General features: G+C 46.7%; 1 protein-coding gene across 5 annotated transcripts in view; it reads left to right on the top strand.

Moving 5' to 3' along the window:
• The window catches only part of lama5 (laminin, alpha 5), a 76,463-nt gene that overhangs the window by 44,503 nt on the left and 13,664 nt on the right, over positions 1–18,296 (top strand). For all 5 annotated transcript variants that reach the window (XM_076276653.1, XM_076276652.1, XM_076276650.1 and 2 more), the window contains 32 exons: positions 3–106; positions 536–689; positions 911–1,074; positions 1,224–1,332; positions 1,425–1,522; positions 2,043–2,244; positions 2,500–2,626; positions 2,727–2,866; positions 3,145–3,260; positions 4,055–4,266; positions 4,623–4,824; positions 6,101–6,245; positions 6,580–6,720; positions 7,125–7,286; positions 8,391–8,504; positions 9,075–9,158; positions 9,687–9,917; positions 10,130–10,243; positions 10,597–10,727; positions 10,864–10,944; positions 11,178–11,392; positions 11,547–11,647; positions 11,938–12,121; positions 12,345–12,485; positions 13,176–13,327; positions 13,558–13,668; positions 13,855–13,966; positions 14,300–14,470; positions 14,667–14,863; positions 15,039–15,155; positions 16,707–16,861; positions 17,068–17,209. In XM_076276653.1, the coding sequence (XP_076132768.1) occupies positions 3–106; positions 536–689; positions 911–1,074; positions 1,224–1,332; positions 1,425–1,522; positions 2,043–2,244; positions 2,500–2,626; positions 2,727–2,866; positions 3,145–3,260; positions 4,055–4,266; positions 4,623–4,824; positions 6,101–6,245; positions 6,580–6,720; positions 7,125–7,286; positions 8,391–8,504; positions 9,075–9,158; positions 9,687–9,917; positions 10,130–10,243; positions 10,597–10,727; positions 10,864–10,944; positions 11,178–11,392; positions 11,547–11,647; positions 11,938–12,121; positions 12,345–12,485; positions 13,176–13,327; positions 13,558–13,668; positions 13,855–13,966; positions 14,300–14,470; positions 14,667–14,863; positions 15,039–15,155; positions 16,707–16,861; positions 17,068–17,209 (4,629 nt within the window). The remainder of the gene's footprint in view (positions 1–2; positions 107–535; positions 690–910; positions 1,075–1,223; positions 1,333–1,424; positions 1,523–2,042; positions 2,245–2,499; positions 2,627–2,726; positions 2,867–3,144; positions 3,261–4,054; positions 4,267–4,622; positions 4,825–6,100; positions 6,246–6,579; positions 6,721–7,124; positions 7,287–8,390; positions 8,505–9,074; positions 9,159–9,686; positions 9,918–10,129; positions 10,244–10,596; positions 10,728–10,863; positions 10,945–11,177; positions 11,393–11,546; positions 11,648–11,937; positions 12,122–12,344; positions 12,486–13,175; positions 13,328–13,557; positions 13,669–13,854; positions 13,967–14,299; positions 14,471–14,666; positions 14,864–15,038; positions 15,156–16,706; positions 16,862–17,067; positions 17,210–18,296) is intronic.

The following is an 18,296-nucleotide window of genomic DNA, read 5'->3' as shown; positions in this document are numbered from 1 at the left end:
AGGACTATCTGGTGCTGCTGCCCAGTGCGTACTATGAGGCCCCCATCCTCCAGTTCAAAGTCACTGAGCCCTGCACGTACAGTCCCACCCAGGATGCCAGTCAGAAGTAATGACACTTTAAATTCTCATACAACACAGTCAATCCTCACCTTCATAATCTTGTCAGCTTTATTAGATCCCATGCATGTCCTGAGGTGCGTTCAAATTCGGCAAACTGTGGTGAACGTTCGTGGCGAATATGTTTTCTGTGAGCAGTTAAATTTGGAAGATCTGGTGATGTAAACATTCCATTGTAACGGTAACACTTTATCCAGCTCAAGTCCAGGTCCACTGTATGTTCGCGGACAACTACTGTACCCCCTCAGGCTCTTTGCGAGTGTTCGCAAAACGTTCGCTGAGAACTCAAGGCAAACAGAAAACTGTTGGCAAACGTTCACAAATGTTTGCCTGTGTTTGTGAATTTGAACGCACCTCTGGTGTGTTATGGTTGATGACTAATGGGGTAATTTGACTTCTATCTGGCTTGCCCTTGTAGCTGTCTGCAGTACCAGCACCTGACACTGGAGGAGTACCTGTTCATCTCAGGTAACGATGCAAGCTGCAGGGCAGATAATCACCTGCCCCGACCCTGCCAGAGCGAGAAGATCACCCCAAGACACCCCACCATGGCCATCTGCAGCGGCAATGATGTAAGTGCCTCTGTTCACTGGCCTGGTCTGTAGATAAACTATATGTTGTTGTGTGCCTTTATGTGTGGGCTAGTGTGGTTGTACAGGTGTGTGTTGTTAAAGTGTAATTCCAGCGAAAATTGACCCAAGGGTGTTTTTCTGCATTATTAAAACACAAATAGCAAACTCATTGTTTTGTTCAACAGAATTTTCAAACTCTGGTGTTTGTTCCCCTCTTGTAGATTAATGTGCAGTTGATTGGAAACATGCACGCTCCTGGAGACTATGCCATAGTGGTGGAATATGCCAGTGAGGAAGAGACGGCTCAGGTCTTTACTGTCTCTGTCAACACACCCGGGGAACGCACACGCCATGAACGCATCACTCTGGCCCACTGCAGATACAGGTCAGGGTCAACATGGGTCTTTGCAAGTGTGTGTGTGTCTGTGTGTTTGTTTGAAATTGTGTGTCTGTTGTCTGAGAGAAAACATTTTTTTTTCAAGATAGCCATTGTGTGTTATTGTGAATATTCTTTTGTTCTTTTTCTGCCCCTAGTTTCCTTTGCCGGGCAGTAGTAGTGGACACCCAGGATCGCGTGGCTGCCTTTTCACTGTCCACTGAGATCGATCTCCAGTTCATTGCCGACAGAGCCAGTTTCTTTCTGGTGAGAACTCAAGAACTCAATAAAAACTGTCACAGTGGTACAGTATTGGTGATTGGCTAATCGATTGGTAAATTTTTTTTTTTTTCTCTTAGTACAAAGTCTTCCTCATCCCCAAGAAAGAGTTCACCATGGAATACTTGGTGCCCAAGGTCCACTGCATGAGCACACATGGGCAGTTCTTACCTGACAGGTGATTAGAGGATCGTAGTTTTACATCCCAACATGGGTCTCTCATGTATAACATTCATGTGTAGTCAGTGTATTGAATACTATGTAGTCCATGTTTTAAAAGAGTTGGTTTGACCAAAAAATTCCAAAGGCACACTGCTTTTTATACAAGTAGTTAAAAAGCCTTTAATTTAAGTGGGCTCACTTAAATTAAATTAAAGGCTTTTTAACTATAAAAAGCAGTGTGCCTTTGGAATTTTTTGGTCAAACCAACTCTTTTAAGACAAGAAGTATTCCCTTGAAACCAAAGAGCACCTGCTTTCGAGAGACATATCAGTGACGAAGCACTTCCGACAACCAACCTTTTTTGGTATTTGAAGATATTACTATGTAGTCCATATTTAGGTTCTACCTCTCATTTATCTCATTTTATTTGTTTTATTAAGTCACTGTCATTCAAAATGCTAATGTCACATGGAATACCTACCTGTAAAATGTGTAAAATTTTTCTTCCACTCTTCTGCTGTTCTTCTGTTGTACAGTGGGTCCTGTATCCCATCACGGTTCCAGACCCCACCTAAGTCTCTGTTCTTGAAGGATGGCCAGGCATCTTCTGTCCAGGAACCTATCCTGGCCTCTCCCCCCAACCCAGGGACAGCTGGGGATGCCCCTCACTGGCCTGCTAGCAACCGGCCCGCCACCGCCGCTGAGAACGCCGACCTCACCCGCCTGGACTCCACTCAGGTGAGCTGCCGATCGCCCAGGCATGGCAGCATGGCAGCTAGTGAGTCACGAAGGTTTACATGGGCGGTGGTAAGCGTAGTGACTAAGGAGCTGTGCTAGCATGTAAATTCTAAAAAATTGTGGGTTCAATTCCCGGCTTCCACCGCAGTGCCCTTGAGCAAGGCACTCAACCCTGAGTTGCTCTGGAGAGAAAGTCCATCTGAGTGAGCTCCCCCAGTCTTGTCTTGTGTTTTAACCTCCTGTTTCCCTCTTCAGAATGCTGTGGTGTATTCCACCCGCGTGCATGATCTGGGTCGCTACGTGTTTATCCTGCATTACCATCAGCCCGAACACCCGACCTTCGCAGCACAGGTGTATGTCAACGGTGGTCGCATCTGGCAAGGTGAGCTCCCTGCTGTCATACAGCCTCTTGGTTAGATTGTGGTTGCTATGATACACGTTGAGTTCCTCACTCACACATATTCTGTTTCCATGCCGTTCAGGTCATGCCAATGCCTCCTTCTGTCCCCACGGATACGGTTGCCGTAGTGTTTTGATTGCGGAGAACCAGATCATCCTGGATGTGACAGACCATGACGTGATCGTGACAGTGCGTGTGCCAGAGGGCAAAACACTTTGGCTGGTGAGTGACTTGGGCATGGAGCACATACTTTGATATGTATACTGTATGATAAACAAGACCTGCATCAACAGGAGTCTCAACTAGCCAGTTTCCCCTTTGAATGATGTTACAGTAAGAACCAGAATACTATAGCCTATATAACTATATTTATTCAAACATATCCATAAAAGAATGAATGTTTATTAGCATGTTGTTAACATACGGTATATAACTGGAGAGTGGTGATGCAGTGGTTTGTATACATGACTGAAATTCTGTGTCGTTTTTTTTTGTCATAGGACTATGTGTTGGTGGTTCCAGAGAACAGCTACATTTCCAGCTTCATGGACGAGGAGCCTCTGGACAAATCCTATGACTTCATCAGCAACTGCGGACAAAACAGCTTCTACATTGAGTATGACTTATAGTATAGTAGTACCAATAAAGACAATCTATCAAAATGCAATAAGCTTGAATCTTGGATAAAGAAGCTGTTGATCACTAGATTTTCTTGGTATGTTTACATTTCCCTGCATAGAAGTTTTATGGAGCATATCAAGTATTTGTTTCCTAATTCCCTATCTGTGATGCAGTGGTCGCGTTATTTTTTCCATCATTGACAGAATGACAGAAAAATCTGAAAGCCATCCATAATTTTGAAAGATTATGAAATGGCTTGTTAAATAAATAAAACCTCAAATATGTACAATGTTGACCAACCTGCTGCAACGTGTAAAATAGAATGAAAGCAAAGATTTTTCTTTTCATAGCAACCATTACCACAACTAAACACAAAAGACAGGAAACAATTAGACCATGACAGATGTATTACAACTCTGTCCGTCCGTATGACAGACAACGAAACGCAGTATGACAGTATGACAGTGTAACGCAACCTCTGCTGTAAAGCATGCAATGCTTATACATTATGTTGTTTTGCTTGGTCAACATCATAAATCAGCCGATTAACAGCCAGTAAAAAGAATATTGACAGAAATAGCACTTGAATGGTCAAACACAAACCTGCAAAGCTGCACCATTTCATAATGGCTTTAGTTTCATACTTTAAGATATGATTTTTATTTTGAATCTATTTCTTGAATGACTTTTCAAACTCTTAACTTGCAGTAAAACACACAGCATGCCTCTCTCTGCTTGTGTTCATGCTTTATCCTGTTCTGCCCTCTTCTCCTTGCCCTCTGCCTCCAGTATGGACAAAGCCTCGCCATTTTGCCGCAGCTCTGCCGTGTCCCTGTCGGCGTTCTTCAACGACGGCGCGCTGCCCTGCGGCTGCCATGAGGTCGGCGCCGAGAGCGACACCTGCGAGCCATTCGGTGGCCAGTGCAGGTGCCGGCCCAACGTCATCGGTCGCGACTGCTCTCAGTGTGCCACCGGCTACTGGGGCTTCCCCAACTGCAGACGTAAGTCACCACAGCAGTGGTGTGTGTGTGTGTGTGTGTGTGTGTGTGTGTGTGTGTGTGTCTGTGTGTGTGTGAGGGAGGGCCAGGGAGGAAGGGAGCCAGTGGAGCGGGAATCAATGGAGAGGGAGGGAAAAAAACAACAGTGAGATAAAGGAAGGCAAGAACAGGAAGTTAGTTTAGAAGATTTCTGGTGTTGGTTTAGTAGTTGGGTTGTCTCAACTGTGGGCAAGAGCTGTATTTGTTTCTCTCTGTGTGTGAGTGTGTGTGTTTGTGTGCGCGTCTGTGTCCATGTGTGTTTGTCAGTTTTCTTTGTGTGATACTTACCGGTATGCGTGTTTGTGTCTGTGTGTCCTCAGCGTGTAACTGTGGAACTCGTCTGTGTGAGCCGGTGACCGGTGAGTGCATCTGCCCCCCGCGGACGATGCGGCCTGAGTGCATCCAGTGCGAGCCCGAGACCTTCGGCTGCCACCCGCTGGTGGGATGTGAGCAGTGCAACTGCTCCCGCCCCGGTGTCACCTCCCAGGACATCAGATGTGACACCCAGAGCGGCCAGTGCAGGTACACATTTAAATGCTTTTAGGCAAGCAAGGAAAACATCCACCAAAATACTTTGGGAAGAGTCATTGACAAGGTGACAGGTCTACGTGGCTCACATACTGTTACAGGTCCCTCCATTTATAACACTCAACACTTAAGGATAAACAAAACATCTACGTCTCCATATTTGCATGCTCCCCCCCACACACACACACACACACACACACACACACACACACACACACACACACACACACACACACACACACACACACACACACACACAGCCACGGGGCTCAGTGCCACACTGAGGGATTGGGCTCAGTGTGTTTGACATCTCTGTGTTGAATCTGTTAACACAGGGTAGTGGGAAGTATCATCTAATATCGTCAGAGCTTATTTATTTTCCCTTGCGTCACGGGAACAGTCTAGCCTGTCTGTCTTCATGCAACTCACAGTTGCTAATAAGGAGTCTGTTCAAATATTTTGCCAGTCTTTTGTGTGCACCCACTAAACACACATACAGAACCGCAGGAACACACACACACACATACACACACTCACACTCATCCACCCTCTTCCTTGGCTTCCCATAAAGTGTGCCTGGGAAAACACAGAGTGCTCACGTCCTCTGTCATTTAGCCCGGAATGTCAGACCCTATTTTTACTTCCCTGAATAATAAAGGACTTCAAATCACCAAACTAGGAGAAGGAGAGGAAAGGCCACTAGTCCTCATCAGGGCAAACGATGGGAGAGCTGCCCTATCACCCTAGTGCTGAGAGAGGCTTTGAGTCATACTTGGACAGAGTGGACTTCAGATAGAGAGATCAGTGGAGGGATAAACCCTAGAGTCCTCTTCTCTATCTCTCTCTCATCTCTTCTCTCCCTCTATTCCTAATCGTCCCAATGCAGAGAAATTCCCCAGAACAGTGGCACATTCCCCAGGCGCATTCCCACTCCACAGCGAGGAATCTACTGTATCTGTCCAGACAAGACAAGTTGTAAAGCTTCAGATTGAACATTGCTTGGGGTCGGTAGGCCTGACATACTGCTGATTTGCTGCTGATTAAGTGCAGAAATGCTTGATGGCCTACACATACTGTTGAACATGCACACGTGTAAATGCACACAAACACACACAAACACACCCACAAACAAGTCTTTTATTTCCCAAGACCTTCCTGTCTATATCTGGCATTAAAACGATTTAAAACGAGTTATTTTTGTCTGTAAATGTTTTCTACAAATCTATTTTTGATCAATGTTTTTTTGTCCCCTCCCTTTGTGACTCCTCAGATGCAAGAATAACATCATTGGACGCCAGTGCGACCGCTGTGCCCCTGGTTTCTATGGCTACCCCAACTGTAGACCATGTGACTGCAATGAGGCCGGCACAGAGAGTGACATTTGCGATTCCAACACCGGACGCTGCCTCTGCAAGGTGGGTCTCAGTGTCTTTCAGTCAAACCTGTCAACATGCGTCCATCAGGAAAACACATCCTTCTAGCAATTATTAGGCCTGACAAGAGATGAGCTATTCTACCTGTGGTTAAATCAGTGATGTGGCAGGGCACCGTTGAAAAGAGAATTTCAGGGCTATGCATACGTTAGTCGATTGACAGATGAATCATAAGTGGACCTGTTACGTCTTTTAAGTCTGAGGAAGAGCCGCACAGCTCGAAACGTCACAAAATAAAAATAAAAAATATGAATGGGAGCCATCTGATGTGCGGATCTCTTATCCTCTTGTGACCTCTTCCCTCTCCCATCCGTAGGAAAATGTGGAGTCCTCTCGCTGTGACCAGTGCAGGCTGGGCACCTTCCACCTGGACCCCACCAACCCCAAGGGCTGCACCAAGTGCTTCTGCTTCGGAGCCACGGACCGATGCCGCAGCGCCGAGAAGCGCAGGAAAGAGGTGACACAAACCAAACATCAGTCAGCCTGCTGGATATTGTGTTGGCACGCAAAGAGTTAGAGCACATGTGGCAAAATCACAGAAATGAGTGGAAATTCAGTTTTCCATTATTTGTTTAGTTAATGTACAGTAAAGTAATGTAATTAACGTGCAGAAACATCATGTAGTCAACGAGCAGTAACATCTATTTGCAGTAACATCATGTAGTTAACTTCCAGTAACATCATGTAATCAACATGCAGTAATGTCATGTGATTAACGTGCAGTAACATCATGTAGTTAACGTGCAGTAACATCATGTAATCAACGTGCAGTAATGTCATGTGATCAACGTGCAGTAACATCATGTAGTCAATGTGCAGTATTGTCATGTGATGCTCATGTGATGGGTCCATCTCTGGCAGATCATGGACATGATGGGCTGGGTGCTGCTGCGAGGCGATCGTCAGGAGATCCCCGTCTCCGTCTACCCGGGACAGGACCTGGTGGAGGCCGACCTTAGCGACGTCCCCGACGTCTACCAGGACCTGCACTGGCACGCTCCTCGCACCTACCTGGGCGACAAGGTGAGCTGAGGGCGAGCTGAGGAGTGAGTGAGAGAGATTCAAAGAGGGTGGGATGAGAGAGGTGAGCGCTGCTGTGTCCTGGAGCGGAGCTCCAGCAGCAGGATGGAATTTGGAAGGTTATGACCAAAGATTCTTGAGCGGATTCTAGAATCTTTGGTTATGAGGCAGGGGAACTCTTGATCCCTCTCGCATATTGGTTTGGACCACAGGTCTGCCCCCTGACTACGAATCTCATCACTGGCTCAGTTATTCATTTGCACACGAGTCTTAAGACTCCAGCTGGCATGATGTCAAGTTTTACTCCTGTAGGGTAAAAGGGTTCAGAAATTCCTTGCAAACCGTGAGCGAGTAGAGTGAGGTGATTAATTGGTCAAAGTGGCAGATTGCAATGCACCAGGCTGCAGGACCAGGTGTGTGTTACACAAATGAAGCTACCTGGGTTCAGGGGATGTTTGACACAGTGCCATTCCGCTGCATGTCGTTACAGGACATGACTGGATACAAGATAGATCTATTTGTAGGGCTATTTGAGAGTTCAAGTGTGTTTGTTGAATTTGTGGTTGATGAATGGGAAGACTTACTCAAACCGATTCCTTATCCAGGAGCCTATCTGAATAAAACTTGTGTACTGTATGTACTCATGCTCTTGTCTACCCTTGTCTGAGTTCCCTTATCTACTGTACTGGGTGACCTGTTTTAGGGGCTCTAAATGAAAGCTCTTAGGTCTAGTCGGCAGTAGGATGTAGCGTGAGGGGCTGAGGGCTAAGAGGACGCTCCATCAGATAGCAACATCTAGGGGTAATAAAGGAGAGTGCGTGCGGAAGCAGACACGTGGCGATCGGATCAGGAGATAACGCATGCTTGTTTGGTCTGAGACATTCTTAAGACTTAACTTCAATTCATGTGGTGAGCTCATGGATTATGCTTTTGTTATGCTGTAATCAAAAGACTGTGCTTTTTGTTCTGTCTTCATTTATTTTCTCTTCTTCCTTCATGCTCCCTTTTTTTGTGTTCCCCTCTGCCAAACTCTTCCACTCCACTCAGCAACCTTCAGTGTTTGTCCAAGCCATGCCTATTTTCACTCCCCTTGTCATCTCTTCCCAGGTGTCGTCTTATGGAGGCTACCTGCGTTACCGCCTTCACGCTCAGACCATGACCATGAGAGGGGACTCTCTGTCCCTGCCCTCCGAAGCCTCTCGCCCCGATGTTATACTTAAGGTACTTCAACTCCACAGCATCCTCCTGCACCTCCTCCTCCTCTCCTTCCTCCCCCCTGACTCTCCAAGCAGAACACTAATGCATTCTCTTCTCAGGAACACTGTACCCAAAGACGTCTGTCTTCACATGCTCGTTTCCTAAATGAATACTGGGTGTTGGGTTTCATTAGACTTGACTTTCAAAAGAGAAAATCTTGCTCAAAGGCCTGTTTAACTCGGAACTAATCCCCCTTTATGGGAACCCGAGTCCGTACTGTATGGTATGTTTACCTTAGATGTCATGTATGGTCATCATACTCAACAGTGACTTCATCAGTCCGTCTGTGAAGTTGTTTTTGACCTTATATGGTCTGTCTGCCATAAATGTCACAGTGAAAGGTCTCCATGGTTCTGTCCTAGGATATGGTTTTATTAGAATGCACTGTCACCGAGGGAAGGATAAACTGTATCTTGTTAATTGTTTGTGTGTGTGTGCGTGTGTGTGTGTGTGTGTGTGTGTGTGTGTGTGTGTGTGTATGTGTGTGTATGTGTGTGTGTGTGTGTGTGTGTGTGTGTGTGTGTCTTTGTCCAGGGGAACCAAATGACTCTGGTGTTCATGGAGAGAGAGTACCCCACTGCTGAGGAACCGCATGAGGGCATAGTCCACCTGGTGGAGGTAACAGCACACTGCCATTACACCTTTCTTCATCACAGCCAGACTGAATCTTCTCAGTGGGATTAAGCCTCTTAATCTTCAGAGGTGTAAAAGTCCAGCTGCAGAAAGTAAACGTCCTACCACATATTTGCTCCAACAATTCACTAAACCAGCTGATTGTCACACAGCTCCTCAGCCAGGTGTCACCTAGTTAGTGAAATCACCTGTGTTATGTGCACAGGTAGAACCAATACATGGTAGGACTTTTACTTTCTGAATCTGGACATTTCCAGCTCTGTAAAAAAACATTTTAAGTGAAACACTCCGCTACTTAAGTGTCTTCAACTTTGCTCTGAAGGGCCATGTTTTTTTCTGCATTTAATTAGCAGAAGAGTAAGATTTAGAGCTGAGTTTAAATTTGATTCAGGCAATGTTGTTTTTGTGGATGGTTTTAGAGCTGGAAATGTGCTGTAGCCTCTCCCTACTGTTTTTTACTATTGTTGTTTACTAGTGATGAACACTCCATGTCCATCTCTGTCTGTGCATCAGGGGAGCTTCCGTCACGCCCAGACGGGTAACGTGGTGTCCCGCGAGGAGCTGATGATGGTGCTGGTGGGCCTGGAGTCTCTACAGATCCGCGCTTTGCACTCGCAGTCAGCCGAGGCTGTGTCAATCCGCGCCGCCGTGTTGGAGGGTGCTGAGAGCATGCCCACCGGTCGCTATGCCAACAACGTGGAGATATGCATGTGCCCTGCCAACTACCAGGGCGACTCGTGCCAGGTACTTCAGAGGCACTTATCTTTTATGGCTTCTGCCTGCAGTTACTTGACTTGACCCCAACTTATGACATTTCAGGTCTTTTTATATATCTATTTATAAACAATAAATGAAAATGAGGTAAACAATCTCCGTGGCAGTTAGTATAACATCACAGTAGTGGTGTGAAAGAGTTTAATTTCTCTCACCCCACCCCTCTCTCTGTGCCTCTGCAGAAGTGTGCTCCAGGTTTCTATAGAGACACCAAGGGCCTGTTCCTGGGCAAGTGTGTTCCGTGCAGCTGCAATGGCCACTCAGACCAGTGTCTGGATGGGTCTGGAGTTTGTGTGGTGAGTCCAATGTCGTGAATGACCTCTTGAGGTCATTATTGTGACAAGAGTTAGTGGTTCTTTTATGAAATGGGTGGGAGTTTAGTGTGTGTGGGGTGGGTATGTTTTTTTCAATTGAAGTAGTTCTGTGAATAATTCTGATTTAAATACCACATCCTGCTCAAAAGGTGTAGGATGTATTGCATCTGTTATTTTGACAACCGCCATGAAGTGCTAATTAAGTAGATTATGAGGACACACGTGTGTGATGGTGAGCTGTGTGTTATCTGACCAGTCACTACCACCCTCTGAGATTGCTGAAGATGTTAATTACTGAGCTAATGGCTGTGATCTCCCTCTCTCTGTCCTGTCAGAACTGCCAGCACAACACCGCAGGAGACCACTGCGAGAAGTGCCCCGGTGGTTTCCTTGGTAACAACACCGTGGAAGGCCAGGCCGTGTCTTGCACCAGCTGCCCCTGTCCTCTGCAAGTGGCCTCCAACAAGTCAGTGCAGCTCTCGCATTCTCCGCTCCGTTTCTCTCATTATATAGTTGTTTGCTGTCATTACGTTTTGGGTATTATGTTTTTACGAATTTTACAAATTATTGTTTTTAATATTCTATATACTCCCTTTCCCCAGCTTTGCCATTGGATGTGTGGAGAAGACGCATCACATGCAGTGCCTGTGCATGCCGGGGTATGCTGGACCCAAGTGTGAAAGGTCAGTGTGTTTCTCTGTAGCTCACGCTAATCTAGCAAGCTGCTCCTCCTTTAAGGCATCTGGTTGCTCCCAGCAGGTGTGCACCTCAGCCTAGACCTCTACTGCTACCTCTGAGCTCAGGAATGTGCTATTCTAATGGGGCTCAAATCATTTACATTCTTATTGCTTCAGCAGCCCCCGTTGCATCCCACCATTTTAGCATTCAACTCACACAATATCCCCATCCCCTGTAGATGTGCTCCTGGCTTCTATGGTAACCCCATGGTGCTTGGCAGCACATGTCAGCCCTGCAAGTGCCACGACAACACCGACGCCAACATGCTGTTCAGTAACTGCGACACTCTGACGGGCGAGTGCCAGGGCTGCATGCATAACACGGCCGGCCCGCACTGTGAGATTTGTGCCCCGGGTTTCTATGGAGATGCCATCAACGCCAAGAACTGCACCAGTAAGGCCCGTTTAGACTAAATGACTGCAAACTTTAAAAGAACATAAAAGGCATTTAATGTCAAGTCAAATCAAACTTTTAAGTATATTTGCTGTGTGTTTTTTAATAGTTGGTGTTTCTCATGTTTTAATGATTTAAAAACTCCCCTACCCAGAATGCAACTGCTCCCCCTGTGGCACCGCATCATGTGACCCCCGCACAGGCCGGTGCCAATGCAAGCCTGGTGTGACCGGAGCCCGGTGTGACCGCTGTGAGGTGAGAGCACGCCTTCCTTTAGCTCTGTCCATGATGTGCATCATGCAGCAAGCTTTCATGCTGCTGCTCCTGTGTGGTCTGTGAAAGCCCCCTAACAAGTCTCTTATATCGATTCCTGGCTACTACCGTTGTGCCCTAGAGCAAGGCACTGGCCCTTGTAATAATTGACATACTGTAAGCAAGTCGCTTTGGATAAAAGCATCAGCCAATTACTGTAAATAAGTAATTGATTAAATTCAATGAAGCTCCCTAGCAAAGTCTCATAAATCTGGCATGTTGCTGTTGTTCAGGACGGCACATATGGCTTTGACGCCTGCTCAGGCTGCCAGCGGTGTGACTGCGATGCCTCGGCCGCCCTCGTCCAGCCATGTGACCCCAAGAGTGGCTCCTGTGCCTGTCAACCCGGCGTCAATGGGCCCCACTGCCGCCAGTGCGCTCCTGGATACTGGGATTACAGCCCCAACGGCTGCAAGAGTGAGTCCAATCTCAGTGTCCTTGAGATTAGCAAAGCTAACATGGCTTGAACATAATGCCAAGCTCCAAAGGGAATAAGATGTACACTTTACGCTACAGATTGTACGACCTGAATTTACTGAGAAGATCTTGTCATAAATTATTATCGGTTTGTTTGTGTGTGTGTATGTGTGTTTGTGTGTGTGTGTGTCTGTGCATGCGTCTGTGTCTTGATCCCCGTTAGAGTGTGACTGCAAGGCGGGCCGATGTGACCCCCGCACAGGAGAGTGCAGGTGTGCGGATGGCCTCACAGGGAAACAGTGTGACACCTGCATCAACAAGCACAGCGTGCTGGTGCAGCGCGGGGATGTCTCGTACTGTGAACGTGAGTACCGCCAGAGAGAGACACACACTGACTAGTGGTGAGTACCGCCAGGGAGAGACACACACACTGAGTGGTGGTGAGTACCGGCAGAGAGAGACACACACACTGAGTGGTGGTGAGTACCGGCAGAGAGAGACACACACACTGAGTGGTGGTGAGTACTGGCAGAGAGAGACACACACACTGAGTGGTGGTGAGTACCGGCAGAGAGAGACACACACACTGAGTGGTGGTGAGTACCGGCAGAGAGAGACACACACACTGAGTGTAGCAGTGAGAGCAACACCAGGGCTGCACCAGGTCCGCAACTGAAGCGCTACGCTCCTGATGCATACAAATTGTTTTAGAAGGCTGGTCTATGACTGGTGCACGCCGCTATCAGACACTGCGCGAATGGAACGCTTCAGTTACGTGCCCACTGTAGCCGGGTGTATGGTGATGTTAACGTCTGTGCTGTTGTTGTTATGTGCCCCGTGTAGCTATGGTGATGTTAACGTCTGTGCTGTTGTTGTTATGTGCCCCGTGTAGCTATGGTGATGTTAACGTGTGTGTTGTTGCTGTTCCGTGCCCACTGTAGCCTCCTTGTAAGAGAGTATGGTGATGTTAACGTATGTGTTGTTGTTGTTTCGTGCCCCGTGTAGCCATGGTGATGTTAACGTGTGTTGTTGTTGTTGTTTTTTTCTGTGGCAGCGTGTGACAGCTGTGTGATAGTTCTGCTGAAGGACCTCGACGTGATGTCAAACAACTTCAACTCTGTGGCCAATCAGCTCACTAGCCTCAACGCCAGCTCCGTTGCCTGGGCGCAGCTACAGAATCTCAACGCATCCATGGAGGCTATTGCTGTGAGTACACACACACACACACATACACACACATACACATACACAAACAAACACAAAAACACACACACACACACACACACACACACACACACACAGACATGGTCTCTTCCACTCACTCATAGATTATACTCCTGTACAAATGCACACACCATACCAGCAATGACATTACATTCCCTCAGCACAGAATGCCAAATATTTAGCTCTGCTAACTCAAAGACTCATTTTCCCAGAATGCCATAGAGAACTACAATAGCAGCCTGGATGAGAGCAGGAACCGAGCCGACATGATCGAAGAAGAGCTGCAGAATATAAACTCAGATATAGAAGACCTGGAAAAAAAGGTGTGCAGTGTGTTCAACGTTAATTCAACATACATAATATGTGGAGTTAATTAATTGCAGCTCTAGTATATGAACAGTTTGTTTGTTTGTTTGTTTGTTTTGCAATTTATCAGCTCTTGTGCTCTTGTGTATGGATTGATCACAATATAAATAGCCTGATGTGAACTCTGATGTCCTATGCTGTAGGCTGCTGTGACGGGTCGTAAGGGAGATGATGTGCAGAGGAACTCCAACTCCACCCACAGGCGGGCGGAGGAGCTGCTCGGCTTCATCAAAGGCATAATGGGAGATGTGGATGGTATGACACGATCACAAATGACGCTCACACATCCACTCTACAACATGCATTCTGCAGATTCACCTAACGATGATCACACATGCTCACACATCCACTCTACAACATGCATTCTGCAGATTCACCTAACGATGATCACACATGCTCACACATCTAGTGGGAGTGAATAAGATGCAAAATAGTTCATAGCAAAATAGTAGACATACAGTTTCAGTTCGAGTATTAGCATATAATAAGGATCATGGAGCATCTAAGCATGGACCTAACAAGTAAAATTATTGGTTAACAAACCAATCCAACCCAGTGCTGTCTCTATCCCTTCCCCTGCCCCCTCAGACATCATCAAGCTGGTGAACCGCACAGCCATGAACGAGACCATGGAGGAGCCGGAGGATGTGCTGTCCTCCAAGCTGGCCGAGGTGGAGACCATGCTGAGGGACATGCGCTTCCGCAGCCTGGACCAACAGCGTAGTCTGGCCGAGAACGAGGAGGAGGAGGCTGACAAACGTGAGTGAGGAGGACGTCACACATGGGGGCTCGTCAGGGTGGTTGAACAGTGGATTGGTTACAGACTGACTGAAAGTGTCTTGGAAAGTGCTCATTTGTACTTGCTTTGATGAGCTGCTTTGCATGTCATAGCTATTAATTTTCTCTCTCTCTCCCTCTCTCCCTCTCTCTCTCTCTCTCTCTCTCTCTCTCTCAGTGCTAGAGCGTGTGAACACGGAAATGGTGAACCGCACAGCTGCTAATGAGGATAAGGTCCAGGACATCAAGGACCACCTGAAGAAGTTCCACGACCAGCTCATGGACCTGAGAGAAGCAGTTAACGAGGCCGTCAAAAACACAGGCATTGCCGCCGAGGTCAACAATATGAACCAGAAGACCCTAGAGGAGAGTCAGGTACTGCACACACACACACACACACACACACACACACACACACACACACACACACACACAATGACACACAGTACTGTGCACACAGTATACAGTACTGGCGCGAGATACAGTACTGGCGCAAGTGTTGTGTGTGTGGCTGCGTATTGAAGTTTCCTGTATGATTCTGCCTCTTCAGAAAAAGCTGTCGGAGCTGACGGAGAAGGAGAAGGAGGTGAAGGAACTGCAGGAGATGGCGGAGGACGACGTGGCCCAGGTCAACGACCTGCTCGCCATGCTACAGGACTCCAAAGAGGCGAGGCCCCCGCAACCACTCTCAGTGTCAACACAGACAGGATCTCTCTCTCTCTCTCTCTCTCTCTCTCACTCTCTCACTCTCTCTCTTGCTTTCTCGCTCTCTCGCTCTTTCTCTCTCTATACTGTATACACTACCGTTCAAAAGTTTTGGGTCACTTAGAGATTTTCATTCCACTCCATTATAGACAGAATACCAGCTGAGATCAGTTGCATTGTCTACACACACACACACACACACACACACACACACACACACACACACACACACACACACACACACACACACACACACATATGAAGAACCCAGGCATAGTGTTGTACCTGCAATCATCAATAGCATGTTAATCAGCCTGACCAGTGGTGTTTAGAGAGATATAATAGCATTGCTATGTGTAGATAAGCATCAGGTCATATTATTAAGTCCTCTATGGCAGTGTTTCCCAAACTTTTTTTTTCAGTGTTTCCCAAAACCCACTTTTTAAAAATGACAGACCATCGCGACCCATTTCACTTCAAATCTACCCTGCAACCACCAATATTGTTTTAGGCCACAGGTTCTCCAACTTTTATATGCCTCCCCCAACCATACATTGCTATAGGATCTCTGCTTTGAACACGGTTGTGTTGCATTTTGAGCACCATCAGCGTAAAAAGTTGGAAATGACTACTGAAAAGATACGTTTTAATGCGCATCCGAGAGTAGGGGAAATTCTCGCATGTTGCGCAGTCGCAGACAAATGGGTCCATAACACTGTGGACGTCAACTCCAATGTAAACAGCAAATAACTCAAGTCGTTATATTGTATTGTTGTATTATATTATATATTGTATAGTCGTTATATCAGAACAAGAGGCGTTTGCGCAATAGCCGGAAGAATGCGCCTTTACTTTGGAGTTAGCGAGGTAGAAAACGAGAGGAATAGTGTATAAAATGCCCATTTAAATTGTAAACTAATATAATGCACTGTTGTGCATTTTAAATCAGAAATAAGAATGTGAGGAGGTTTCTATTAACTTTAAAGATTGCATCTGCAATCGAAACTATGCAAATTGAATGGCCTTATGTCCGGTCTATGGATGTCTGCTTTAGTTGACAGCACCGTCACTAGATTTTAATCGGTAAAGTTGAGGAACTGGTATCTATTAATGTTGCAAATAGGCGGATTCATGTCCCTTGCAGTTTGCAACTGCGAGGTACATGGCAGGCGCCCCACAGAACGGTTTCATTTTGAGAGGTAGATATCCATGCTCAGGCATCCCCTCTGCAATGCGTTCGTCCCCCAGTTTCATGCGCCAGTTTCATGAGATTTTATGACAAAACCGTGACTGTGGTAGTTAACAATCTACATCCTAATAGAAAACTGTTAGCTTTCCTGGTATCAAATGACAAATGGTATCAGTTAGGCCTATAACACAACATAAATTGTGCTGGCGACCCAAATAAAATCTCCTGTGACCCACCCGTGGGTCGCGACCCAGACTTTGGGAAACACTGCTCTATGGCCAGTAGGAATAAATCTGTGTAACGGTTCTCTGTGCCCTGCCTCAGGAGTACGAGAGACTGGCCGCCCAGCTGGACGGAGCGAGTAAGCCTTTGGCTCAGAAGGTGCAGAAGTTTGCCCCATCAGCCTCCAAAATACACCTGGTGGAGGCAGCAGAGAAGCATGCTGAGATGCTGGATGCGCTGGCCCGAAATCTGACTAGGTGTGTGTGTGTGTGTGTGTGTGTGTGTGTGTGTGTGTGTGTGTGTGTGTGTGTGTGTGTGTGTGTGTTTGTGTTTTGTCTCATCTTGTAAAAAGGCTCATTATCTACTATCTGAGAGCAAGAGTCTTACATTTACAAGTATAAACTGGTATTGTTTTGATTCTAATGCTGTAATTATTCTAATCGCTGCATTCTGCTCTCTACAGTGTGATTGAAGGGACCAATCAGAATGGCTTCATCCAACGTGCCTTAAACGCATCCCGCGCCTACACAAACATTATCAACAGCATCAATGAAGCAGATGCTGCCGCCAAACAAGCAAACAAAGCAGCTATGGATGCCCTGGAGGTAAGGATCACACACACACATAAAGCAACATACACACACATATAGACACGCACGCAACATACACACATACAGACACACACATGCAACATACACACACATACAGACACACACACACACACAACATATACACACAGACACACACATGCAACATACACACACACACACAGACACACACATGCATCATACACACACACACAGACACACACAGACACGCACACACACATACACAGGCACAAACACATACACACACAGACACGCACACACACATACTGTACACAGGCACACACACATACTGTACTATTAGGGAATCCTGGTCTAGCGGGTCGCTACACGTCTTGGAAAATCACTACGTTGCTCAGACCTCAAACCCCCTAAACTGCAGAGGACGTGTCAGTCAGGATGTTTGAGCTTGGTGGGGATGAGAAGCCAAAGGGGCGGCCAGCTTACCTTTCCGTCGGGCCACCTCGCTCTTGCCTCTCCAAGGCGTCCTGCTCGCGCTTGATGTCCACCGTGCGGGAAACCCCACGGTGATGCAGGACGGAAACAAACGAACAAACAAACAAACGAAAACGGGCCCCAAACGAAACCAAACCACCACTGACCAAACAGAATATCAATCCAAGTGCACAGTTCATATATCGCACGGCAAAGCAGCTGGGAGGTTCACAGCATCGGCCCAGCAGCTGAGTTCCCCAGTTCTCCGAGCCTCTCCCGATTGACTGCCATTCCGCACGTGTTATAGTCAATCACACAATTAGACTGGAAGTAGCTGGCGCCCCTTGTGGATGGAGGATGTCTGTGTGTGTGACAGTGGGCTGTCTGCTCTTGTGTAGGTCTGAGCAACCCCCAATACATAACAGTACGCACACACACAGACACACGCACACGCACACGCACACGCACACGCACACGCACACGCACACACACATACACACATGCACACACACAGATATGAAATCTAGATAGATAGATAGACTTTATTGTCATTAAACAGGGCACTCTGAACAAAATTGAGTATATATTAAAAAAGTGCTTGTAGATGAATATAAATAGATAGTGCAAATAGATAAATATGTTCCAATATAAA

The sequence above is a fragment of the Alosa pseudoharengus genome, unplaced genomic scaffold (assembly GCF_046254945.1).
Source record: "Alosa pseudoharengus isolate Yale_2024_CS ecotype anadromous, Long Island Sound unplaced genomic scaffold, YU_APseudo_1.1 YU_APseudo_1.1_scf_9, whole genome shotgun sequence".
NCBI classification, from domain to species: Eukaryota; Metazoa; Chordata; class Actinopteri; order Clupeiformes; family Clupeidae; genus Alosa; species Alosa pseudoharengus.
This window is presented reverse-complemented; position numbering and strand designations above follow the sequence as displayed.